Below are 12,524 nucleotides of genomic sequence, written 5' to 3' on the forward strand. Positions count from 1 at the left end.
TATACAAATGGTACTATAAACACTCGATTTACGAGACACGATTATGTCTTGCACCTGCACGAGAGTATTTGTTCGTGGGTTGGACCATATCAACTATTGTTCAATTCCTCATCATATTAGAAGCCGGTTACACAGGGAACCATGTGGTCTTCATTCAATCTCGCATGCCTTAAATTACAACTGAACCTCGCTCTTTGCTAAGCAAGAGTTTTCCAAATATACTGTCTATGTAATCGCCTACATACGCCACCCTGTAAATTCATGCATCTCCCGTATTCTGATAAACCTGTTTTGGATTCTTTGAAGTAACAGAATCGTTCTATCATGAACTCAACACGAAACAGAAGCTTCGTATGTCAGTATGCGCCTTATCGTAGAAGTATGGAAGTACTAACCTAGAAAGTATGGAAGAAGTTTTGAGGGAACATGAAGCAATTTGGCCTCAGAAAGGAGTTAACTTCCTTTGAACCATGATTGTCAGGAAGGTCTTTTGCATAGAATGGTTGATATATTTTCTGAAAGAAAGTCGTTTTGCAGCATCAGTGGTGGAATGCTGTTGAGTATTATGGTCATTATAAAGTAATGGAGAGTGTAGAAAAATGTCTAATGTTCTCTGTCTTTCAATGAAAGGAAAATCTCAATATACACCTCGCGGTGACGGACGCTAACACTTATCGTGACTATCATGATCAGACCCATCAAAATCTATGAGGCGGCTGCTTAGGAGTCCACGCGAGTTCCATTCCATCTATCCGCATAGAGCACAAATAGAAACATTAATTGCTTAATGAGTAATACCTTTTGAGGGGCTTTTGAATTGGCTCATATGATGAGAACGATACTTACGTGTATATATAAGCTTAGGAATTACCGCTTAACAAGGTAGTTTTACAGCGCAAAAATCAGTGTGCAAATCAGCAAGCGCCTAAAACACTTTTCCGAAATTTTGTTAATAACGGGTTCACAGGACAACTTTAGAAAATTTTATTTTTAATAACATTGTTTTTTGTTGGCTATTAAATTATTTGAAAATTTCGTACACTTATTACTCAGGACCTGTTGCATTATTGTCCGATTGTTGAGATTTAACCTTAATGCTAAGGTTAAGAACTCACCCTTGTTATACCTTTAATAACCTATTTTTTTTTGGTTCGTAGATATTTGCATTGTAGTCTCTAAAAATTTCAAAAATCGAACTTTAATGCCGTGTGGATCCGATATTATTGAGATTTAAAAAGGGATGTCGGAACTTGTCATACTCATTAGAACTAACTAAAGTGTTGATCGCATCGTTTCCGAACACCCTGTATATGTTAGTTTCGGACGCAGAGTACGTGGTTGAAATACATCCTTTCTCATGAACAAGCTGTATCACCAGCGTAAATAATATATATAATAAATTCGGAAGCCCCTCGCATGTGTAGAAGTGTGTCAAGATTAAAACTAGCTACTGAAAACAAACATTTGGAATTTCTCTCTACTTAAGTAAAATTTATTTGTAACCATAAAATTAGAGCAGAAAATCTGATATTCTAAATAATCTAATTTGAAATAAATTATAAATCATAAGCAATATGAACTCCAGCGACGCTGCGCCTTAATAGGCCCCAAATGAAGTCTATGTCGATTGGTATGATTAAAAATTATGTGAAGGTACTATTGCGAATAAAATCTATGGGAAGAAAAGATTTCTGGATTTTACAGTTTTATAAACTTGATTTTATGTAACTTCTCTTTGTGAATAGCAGTCACAACATTTCTATTCAGCTAATATGTACTTATATTTAGTTAATTTAATAGCAACCGATATATTAGTCGGAAAGATTTTCCTTACTCAAAAAATATACAGTGACGCTCTTTAAAAACACTAATTGCTACTAAAAGTAGTAACCAATGCACGCATTTGACTATGCATGTCAATAAATACTCTTTTAGCTTTGAACAATTATTTACATTGAATCATAGGTAACAAAGCCTGACTCATATATTTGTCGGCATCAAATTCCGAAATCCACCAAAATTAACATTCTCTAAATTCTATAAAAAATACTTAGTTTCAGTAGAAGTTGACTTTCTTGAGATTCTTTTAAATACCCTCTGTGAGCTTTAACTTCGATTTCTTGCCTAATATTCAGGTTGGTTGCAAATAAATTACATCGATTTATTAACACCAACACAACAGTGCAACCAAGTTTTGTTAAACCAGTTACGGTGTTTCGTCAAAAAATAAGGATTTCGGTCTTTCACACCGACCTGTAAATTAAATTAAGACTTTTTTTATACTCTACATACGACTTTTGTTTGAAAGATCACAATTTACATTACAGATCATTTTTAAATAATAAAAAAATATATTTATAGTGGAATTTTGTACTTAATATTAAAAATAAGCACGGTGGATGATGTTGGGAAATTATTATTCAACTTGCAGAAGTTGCATCCATTTGCTGTTATAAACATAATATATATTAGAACTTCAAATATTTCGTAACATGACTAAATTTAGTTAAAACTTTCCGATCATCTTTCTACGCTATTAATACTTAGTTCAACTGGAAGTTATAAAAGCTTCCATTCGCCTATTCTTGACTACGTTGGCACTGAAGCAGTAGGTCCACAAAGTACACATTTCAAAACCCCATTAATTGACAATACGTAGATTTGTTTTTTTAAATAGCTTTGAAAATCTAATGTTGTCTATTTTATAAGAAATCAACCAGTTTTACTATTGCAGATACAGTATACGAAGTATACAAAATAACATGAGTTTGTCTAAATTACAAAAAATTTGTAAAAAATAATTCTTCATATGTATACATATTGTTAGGAAGTTATTTTGCAGCTTTCCTAAAATGCCTCATTCTAAATACACAATACACAATACTACAGATTTTGTCTAGAGGCTCTATGAAGTTGTCCAAAACACTTAAGGTACATCTTCTTTAATCTGGAACTCTAGAAAATGTCCAGGTCATTCGTATATTGTCTTTTCCAATAGTTGCCATTCGAAATCCAATCTTCCTGCTGAGTATAAGGATTAATTTGTTGAACAAACCATCTGAAACGAATCACAAGCCTGAAACACTGCTGTTATTCAGATGTGCCGGATTTCAAAAGCTTATTAAACTTGAGTGAGAATGGTTGCAATCTTCCATAAACCATTATATTCACCTATTCAACTTTTACTGCAAGTATCTGGTTTACCAATTATTACATAAGTCAACGGAAACTTTCTCATGTTTGCATTTTTCATTTCAACATACACATTTAGATAAATTAGTTATAAATAAATTGATTACCTTGGCGTCCACTGAACAGCATGTTTACTCTTCCTCTGTTTATTGGCATCTCTTTGCTTCTCTTCCAGTCTAGTTTTTTCTATTGCGGCTCCGTCAATATCTCCTTGTTCCAGTTTCTTAATATCAGGTCGAAGTCTAGAGTCGGTTGGGCAGAGAATGTTCTCCATCCCGGGTTCCAATTCATTAAGAGCCATTGCAAACATTGTAAACTGATAGTACTGATGAAACCTCAATTAGTGATAATATATTTACTTAAAAGTTGGTTTTTGTAATTACTTACATCACCGCTTTGTGGTGGCCTGGGATTTACTTTCCAGATCGTTTTCGAATTTGGAATATCCGGAAGCACATCGGAATCACCTTTCGGAAGGTCTTCTGGATCATCGACATCATTTGGCTAAGGTTTTATTTCAGTTATATTATTTTTATATACATGATCAATATAATTATTTAAACTTTTACCTCTTGAGTGGAATTTTGAGACCTAAATGTTGAGACCTTTAGACTGTTAAATTTTTGTAGCATTTTCCTGGAAGTGTGCGAAGGCGAATCATTTGGGCTTTTACTTCTAGCTTCGCCACATTTGCTGGAGCTTTCTTTAATAAATTCTTCGTATCTGGCATATTCGGTGCATTTAATCAATTCAGTCCATTTTCCATAAACGTAAAAGAGCTTTTGCTTTCTTAAAACCACATAGTTGTAACATAACAGAATATAATTATTTGTAATATTCGTACAATTTATCGGAAATGTGGCCTTCAATTCTATGCAGGTTTTTAGAACTTCCCCGGGCTTGCTTAAATGTGAGATTCGCCTTATAACCAGAGTTGCTCACTATTTCCATATTTCCGCATTGTTCCATCCACATTTTACCCATAATGATATTATGGACACAGCATGTGACGTTGTTCCAAGTATATGCTTCTTTCAACCTAAACGCCCATTTTCAACATCGGATATTTGAGTTAGTTATGACTTACTTCGGAAACTCTACAGTAACGGTTCCTTTAGGTTGAATTTCCACACTTTTGCCCCAAAACTTTAACTTAGGATGGACAGATCCGTGGAACACCCAGTCATCGCTTTCAGCATGAAATGCTGATACTGGTGGATGATGGCTTACTTGTTCACAAATTATTTTGAAATCCTCTCTTTCCAGCTCATAGGTTTCACCAAGTAAGGGATTGAAGGGCTTTCCCAGACGCTCCCAGTTTGAAGCAAGAGCACTGACCGCAAACCCTATCAAATGGAAATTGCAATTTTTAGCAGTTAAGTTCTTTACTTTGAGAAAAATATCCTTATTATTAACGTTGAGAAAATGTGTATGTTAATGGTTTCAAACAGCAACATACCAGCGAACCACAGTTTTGTAATACTCAGTTTATCAAATGACGTGATTACAAAAGTAACAAGTTTAGTAGAAAATCTGATGGGCTAATTTTTATATCAACTAAAAGGTAAACAAGGTAAATGAATACAGAAAATTGCTCGCCCCCAGTTCTGGTTTAAGTCAATAGCCTGTTCATTTCTTTTAAAGTCATGTGGGTAATAAAATGATGTAATTAAAGTCTATTCGATAAGGCTCGGGGTCTTTAAAATTATGTTTTAAAACGTTTATTCAAAGCTCCGTTGCCCTACAAACATGTTATATTTAAGAATTCCCTCATCGGTATTCGTCGAATCAAAGATGGGATTATTTAAACAGTTGCATTTTCAGATTATGGCAACTAGTAAGTTTTCGTGCTTTCAGACTGTTGTGGAAGCGAATTTCTTCATAACGTTTCGCAAGCTGCCACACAGTCGCGACTCTCTGTGGCTCTTCAGAAAATCATCCTCAGGTTTTCTTTTAAGGGAAGTCAGTTATTGTGCCTGTATTGTTGATAATCCCATTATTCTTTCTTTTCTGAAGTGGTTAGTGTGCCAATGGATGTATCATTATGGTATTCTCTTATTAGTCAGGGCTGCTTCCGCAAATTTTATGTTGCTTGTTTCTTTGATGAGGACATTTTTCTGGACTCATCTCGTCTTTTTGTCTACGCTTCTACAAGAGCATGCTTTCGGTAGACTCCTGCGTTTGTAAGTAAAGGCGTTTATCTATAAGCGACCTTAGAGGATCTCAAATCTTAGTTGCGGACTTGTAGGTTGTTTTTATATCATGTTTTCCCACCAGCGTCACTCAAGAAATAAAAATAAAATGGTTTTCGTGTTGTTTCGCTTTCTGTTACCACCCAAAGGCGACTCCGTTCAAACACAATCGTTTCTGAAAACGCGGGAACCGAGTCAGACACCGAATGGGCACATGCGTTTGTGTTCAACCAAACGAATTTTCATGCTGTTTGCCTCATTTAAGCAAACGTATTCCACCGGAGCTTACAAAAACAGGATTTATGGCATCATCCACTTTTTTCTACTGTTTTACTTTTGCAAGTATGTGTAAACAATTGAGTTTTACATGCAAAACTTAACTTCTTATTTAATCTTCAAATGTTCGCAATTACAACCAAAAACATCTAATTTCTGGCCTAGAAGCATGATGACACGCACATATATTCGAAGGAAAAGCACAAAAAAACTAAATTTCTAACTTAATGATTGAAAGTGTCATTTACCAATAACATATTGTAGTCTTTCAATAGGGTCTTCTTGTTGAGCGGCGATTCTAAGCAAATGAGCATATTCCATATACTCAGCCATTCTTTGCAAAAAGCTGAGCGGTTCATTGAATACTACCGGCATGGTTATTTTGCTTAATTCCTTTCCAATACAATTTTTTAACACTGCCCAGATGTTATAGTCACTGTGAAACATAGGCACTGGCAATACAAGTCTAAAATAATAAATATAGTTAGGTATTTTATTAAACACGATATTTGTGCAAATTAGCGGTATATATTAATTCGTCTTTTTAGCTGTTAAAAAAATTATCCAAATCACGATATTCTTGTAAAATTAGTGAATTCAACTCTAAATGCGACACACACAAAACACTTTTTACTTGACTGATATTTCTTTTAAGCATTTCTGATGATCACCTTTTAAATATTGAAGAATTGATAATATTTGCAATAAATATTATAAACTGCTCACTTTGTTATTTAAGTACTGATTTGGACATGGCAATGACCCACAGGCATATCTAATAATAAACTATTTAAAGTTCATAAACCCAATACTTATTTTAAATTGTTGTTTGGTCTCATACGAAATCTGAGATATATGTGATTAAATTTACCATAATATAGATTTGCTTTTTCGTAAAAGCAGTAGCTTCCAGGTAGTAGCAGAAATCATTGTAGTTGGGTAAAATCGCATAAAAGCAATAGATTCATTCGTTTTGACATGTCAAAATTTCACTGCTTCTGTTTTCTGCAGTTATCGAAATAGTCAAGTTAACGGAACGAGCGAAAATACCCAAATAGAAGTGTCTCAATAATTTAAAGAAATTAACCGTGACCGTCCTTTCATATGTCAAAAGGCGGTGAGTAGAATAGAAGCTAATTTCGGAGAATTTGGTCATTTAGAAGTTTAGCCTAAATCCGGACGATCCGCTGGAGATGAAAATGCACAACTTGTCGTTCCACTTTATTTGGTAGAAAATCCATGTTTTGCAAATTGGGGTCAATTTACACATGCGGAAATATCCTATTCACTGACTAGTTCGAACTCGCAAATATCATCCCTACAAAGTTATCCCAGTGCAAGAGTGATTTGAAGATTTAAAGCATGCAAAATATGTGGAATTTAGATAATAAATTAGTAAAAAACATGATATTTTTTCCGGTGAAGCTACGTTTTGTTTGAATGGTTATGTGAACCGACAGAACTGTCGATATTGATATAAAATTGATATAAAAAAATAACTGTTGTGGAATAGTGCCCCGAAAAGCAAGAGGATATTTTTTCTTTCAACAGTTTTTAACTGGGCAAGTACATCTAGATTGCTGTGTTTATTTCCAAATCCGTTAAGGCCAGACAAAGATCTGATTTTCGACCTAGATGGTGCATTTTTGGATAAAAGCTTTCCCCATCCAATCCTAGTGGCCTCGTAGAGCGCTAGACCTCACTCCGATAGATTTTTTGTGGGAATTGAGGACTACAGAAATTTCAATTAAATAGTTGCTATTAATTATTGATACATATGTTTTTCGCATTTAAGTGTAAAAAAATTGCTTTTACAAATAGAAATTGACGGCACCAACCTTTTCTCCAAAAAGCACTTCTCCGCTCAATTTGAAACACATTTAAACATTACTTCTGAGACTCACACTCACCCACTCACCAAATCACTAACTGACACATACAGTTGGTGACAAAAAGTGCTAACATTTATAATTTTTTGGTATTTTGTAAACTTCGGTTAGATATTTACACGTCATAAATTCACGTTCAATGAAAGGCATTAAAAGCGAGAAGGATTTAACAGACCCAAATCGAAACCCTTTTGAAATACTGTATTATCGGGTGAAGCAGACTGGTAAGTTTACGAAATGTAGCAAATCGTGCAACGGGCACTGATAAAGTTATCGTAAATTCCATACAAGCAGAACCTACATCAAATGTCGTACAATTGTGTGTTCAGTTGATTTGCCCAAAATTTACAGTCTGTAGAATATCTAAAGAAAAACATTTATGTCAACGGCACAAAAGAACTCTACTACTGTTAATTATTTAAAAATATATTCCACTATCTAAATTATTAACTTCTCTATCCACCTCTCTGTAGGAATAGGAGGTAGAAAAATAATTACTGGAACTTGAGTTAATATTGTTTGTGTTCCATTCAAACCTGATAAATCGGTCACTTGAGAAAATTTGGAATACCCTGTAACAGGGTTTCGGACGAACAATGTGAGACACTTCATGTAAAAAGTATCTGTTTTATTCACTTTTCTTGTATTCTCAATGGCTCTGGAGATATTGCAATTTTTACATCAAATTACAAAGTCGTATTAGTAACGTAGGATAGAGTAATTTTAAAAACGACGAGATGACTAACGCGAGGGTAATCAAATCAATGAGACCACGATTCAATAGATTTGGATATTTTTAGCAGAGAAAATGTGTGTAAGAAATATATCCTTCTTTTTTTCCAGACTAACTTCCTTAAGTAGTAGAAGGAGAAGGTAAATAATTCTCCAACAAAGCTCGGTTCACCTGTCCACTGTTCAAATTCCGGTAAAAAAATTCTGGTCCAATAATTTCGTTATTAATTATTCCAGACCAAACGCTTACGGATAATTTTCTCTGAAAATGGAATCGAAAATTCTCGAATAGAATGTCCGTTTTAGATTGACCTACATCTAATTGGATCATTGGCAGGAGCTTTTGTAAATGTAGTTTTGCCTCAAGAAGGTGTTTTCGAGTACGAAGAGAGACGTTGTGTGGTGAAGTATATCTGACGGGAATGATTCCACAGTCTATTTAGTAGAAATGCATTTAGTATTATCCACAGAAGATTGATAAAATTTGGAGCTTCTAAAAGGAGACTCTTTGACGTGGACTGTAAGAGACGGTCACGAACAGAAGAGGTTGAAGTTGGGTACATAAAAAGACTAAATCTATGCATAGACGAAATACAAGAAGATTTGGAATTTTATTATGAAGCTATCTATTAAAGATTTTATTAAAACATTTCGTTTCATTGAAGCATTTCTGTTCTGTTAAAGGATCCTTTTCATGGAAATTAGTTGCCATTGATGCTCTGCCAGACATTCTTTAAAGATGTTTTCCTCTAAAATAGCTCTTTTTCAATGGAGAAACTTTCAAAATTTCAAAAAAAATTGAGTGGACATTCATTTTTTATTGAGAATCACTCCCTGAATTTTTTGCGTAGCAGTTCTGGGTACCCTGTGTATTCTTAAACAAAATGAAACGTAAACGTTAATCAATCTGTGTTTTTAATACTTTCAAGTTTCGCATTGCAAGGGCCATTGTAAATGGCCTGCAGCCCACGGATTTAGCATGTGCTTTAAATTATTTTGTATATAAAAAATCTCTTTTGGTTTATTAATATTTTTGTTATCATTTTTGAAAGGAAGATTTTCAATACTTCCTCGAACAATGGTAGTAGGAAAATGTGTAAGTAAATCGAAAATGGGGGAAGTTAGGTAGAGTACGGCGGTAACAATTGAAGAGAGAGGTGCTTAAAGTTTCTTCATTAGTTATTGAATTTACAAATGGCTGGCCCGAAATCCATTTATATAAACTCTATATAACGTTAAAATGAAACAACAACATTGAACAAAAGTTTGAACATTTTCTGTTTTGTATACTTAGTACATACTTTATACTAGTGCTAATAAGTTAATACTTATTAAGTCAAGGCAACTGTTAAATATATTTAGAGATTCGCAGTCGTTTTCGTCAATTTAAGCACCTGTTTGGACCCTTTCCCAACAGTGCATTCCATATGTGGTGTAATAAAATATTGATTAGGAATACCTTAAAATATTTTGAAATTTAGAGCAAGTGAATCAATTAATGATTTGATACTGTAAATCAGTAATTGACCTGTAAGTGTTTTGATTGCACAACTAGTTGACCGATTTGTTGATGCAATTAGTGACCTTTATAAACCATTATATTTTAATTAAACGTATTATCCTTCACTGTCGTTGAGTTTATTTAATTTGCTTGTAATTTGACTGGAGATGAAACATAAAAAATTAAGTCTAGATGAGTGAGAACTATTTCATTACAATTTACAGTCACAACCATGATATGAATTTTAATTCTTTTCGTGCTAGTTTGAAAGTGTGTGATCAATAGCGGAACAGGCGTTGTAACAAAACATATTAGCAAATCTTACCTATATTCTTTCTTGCTTTGTTCCATCCTTCTGAGTAATATTCAGGACCAGAAAAACCTTTACAGTTGTACATAAGCATTCGACTAAATCTCTATATATCTAGAACGAGAAAATCTCACTGTGCATTTTTACCCATGTAGAAATATTAGTTCAACTGCACGAAACACATTATTAAGTCAACTAATGTTATTAAATTGCTAAATCAGTAGAATTATTGTACCGATAAGCGACAATAATGAAGCAACAGTACGGATGTTGTGCAGCAAACCGTTCATGCTTATATATCAACCGTCAAACTTATATTATTGATTAAAAGGGTCCATTTATAACTTTACTTCCAAAACTTACCAGTGATTACAACACAATCGGCTTACCCTTCTGGGTCACGGAAGTAATCAATACTAATTTAACTCAAGTTTACCCCGAAAAGATAAATTATGTTAGGGGCTCCATGCACTTGACGCGGTTTAATTAAACATTGTACCCCATTCAGTAAAATCAAGAGTTGCAATAAGGGATAAACAAGATGGAATATAGGGCAAATCTTGCCTAACCGCTCCAGCACGCTTGCGTAGTTTATGAAAGTTTCCCCTTGGATTCTTTTGAAAACGATGAGATATTTGGAGGTATTACTTGGCCAGGCATTTTGGGTCAGATATAATTCAAAGCAAACTTTTTATAATTAGAATAATGCTCTGTGATTATAACATATTAGTACGATATATCATAATAAGCAGGAGAAAAACTTATTTGCTTTCTACTTTGAGATATCAAGTGACTTAAAAACATAATTAAATAAATTACAGATACAAAAGAAGAATTGGTCTAATCATAGATCTGATCTATTATTTCAATTGGATGAATCTTTTTGCACGTTTTTGCGTAATTGCTCAAGTTTATTTAAGGATTCCAAATAACAAGTACAAACTGTTTTGTTTCTCAGTGGTCTAATTTTAAAGAACTACCCTGCTGTGACGCTATGACCAAAAAGTTTTGATCGACCGGAAACAGTGATTATTTTGCCACTTTTTACAAAGCATTTTAAACATCAGTATTAGTTGTGTTTATTAGAAAACGTATAACTTCGTATAAATATTCAGCAGTTTTATCAAAATACGTATTAATAGATAAATAATGACAGAATATTGGTATAATGTTTTGCCACAATTTTTGGTCAAAAACCTGCAGTCCGCATGGTTTTTTTCAGATGACGGTTGTCTGAAATTCAACCGTTCAATTTGAACGACTGTCCATTAACCATACAACGTTCAACTTTTAGCATAACAAATCACTTAAGTAAATTATAATGACCGGTTTGAGAGTTTCTTCTAAATGTCTCCTTGTCGTCGTTGAAAACGTTTTCCTATAGTGTACTTTCTGTTCGCTACCAGTAGAATCGATAAATTATTGTTATTTTTGTTTGTTAAATAGCTTTGAACAAAATTGAAAAACCTTCATCTAGGATTGCGGCCTAGAAGTACATACATGTAAAAGCAGGCATGTTCAAAGATATGTCCGATATAAATATTAGATACTAATAAAGCATCTACACAATAGAGCATAATTAGCAAGTATTTAATAGCCATAGATGAAACTTATCTAGAATATTATAAAGTGACATTTTAGAGCTTTAAATTGCCAAAACTCCTCTTGGATGTTACTGTATCGAGAACTTCATGTTTCCAACAGCTGTTGTTCTATCGATTTTTAGGGCCTCAAAGCGACGCATATTTGGAAGTGTTTTACTTACTTCTGTTGCTTATTCTATCTGTTATTTCCCAATTAATTAACCTCTAGTAATAACTATCTTTGCAGTATGTTGAGTTGATCATATCGTTAGTGTAAGCGAATAGAATGCATCAATACAACGTTATTTGAGTTATTCTTTTTTTTATTGATCAGATATTATATATAACAAAATCTATAATAATTAAATATTATCCAATTTATCGTTGGTCTGGTAACAACAAGTTATTTTGGTCAGACAAGATCTGAACACAGAAAAATTATCCAGAATATGTGGTAAACTCTTTCGCTTAGCTTTGTACTAAAATCACGTTTTTTGTATCAAGATATTTATCAGTCACGTCAGTGTGCTTTAGAACAAAATTCAGGAATTTACGTTTTCCTGAGGAGGAACTAGTAGGTATTGGTTGAAATGTTTCACTGGGTCTCACAAAAGTATTTAAAAACAAGGGATACGTTGGAAAGCTTTTGGTTGTTGAAGAAAGTTGCTTCTGAAGTAGTAAGCAGTCTGAGTCTGCTTGTTTCTCTCTGTGTCTGGAATATCTACAAAAATCATACGGCATAGAAAAAAGAAATGTGTGAAAGTAGGTATACTTCCTTGCATTCCTGGCTTTTCATTGTTCGATTTTACTTGATTTTTTCATCACATTGTCCTTGAAGAATGAATTTTG

The 12,524-nt window shown here is 33.7% G+C and overlaps 1 protein-coding gene across 2 annotated transcripts; it reads right to left on the reverse strand.

Moving 5' to 3' along the window:
* Positions 1–1,470: 1,470 nt before the first annotated feature.
* Positions 1,471–10,670, reverse strand: LOC109538024 (oxysterol-binding protein-related protein 2). 2 transcript variants are annotated; one of them, XM_019905060.2, is made up of 9 exons: positions 10,456–10,670; positions 10,108–10,206; positions 5,909–6,126; positions 4,280–4,538; positions 4,037–4,231; positions 3,762–3,981; positions 3,580–3,696; positions 3,300–3,517; positions 1,471–3,058 (listed from the first exon to the last, which is right to left on the reverse strand). In XM_019905060.2, exons 2-9 carry the CDS (start codon positions 10,131–10,133, stop codon positions 2,956–2,958), a joined length of 1,356 nt encoding a protein of 451 aa, XP_019760619.2. In that variant the 5' UTR covers positions 10,134–10,206; positions 10,456–10,670; the 3' UTR covers positions 1,471–2,955. The 2 variants fall into 2 exon arrangements, with proteins under 2 accessions (XP_019760619.2, XP_048525328.1); XM_048669371.1 differs by lacking the exon at positions 10,108–10,206 and having other exon boundaries at positions 10,456–10,669.
* Between the last annotated feature and the right edge of the window lie 1,854 nt (positions 10,671–12,524).

This window comes from Dendroctonus ponderosae, unplaced genomic scaffold (genome assembly GCF_020466585.1).
Source record: "Dendroctonus ponderosae isolate FM_Combo_2020 unplaced genomic scaffold, Dpon_F_20191213v2 Dpon_F_20191213_1, whole genome shotgun sequence".
NCBI classification, from domain to species: Eukaryota; Metazoa; Arthropoda; class Insecta; order Coleoptera; family Curculionidae; genus Dendroctonus; species Dendroctonus ponderosae.

Coding starts and splice junctions, on each gene's coding strand:
- LOC109538024 (XM_019905060.2), bottom strand. CDS start 10,133: ATGGAACAAAGCAAGAAAGAATATAG. Junction 4,232..4,279: donor GTTACTGTAGAGTTTCCGAA/GTAAGTCATAAC, acceptor ATGGGCGTTTAG/GTTGAAAGAAGCATATACTT. Junction 3,982..4,036: donor GGCCACATTTCCGATAAATT/GTACGAATATTA, acceptor TGTGGTTTTAAG/AAAGCAAAAGCTCTTTTACG.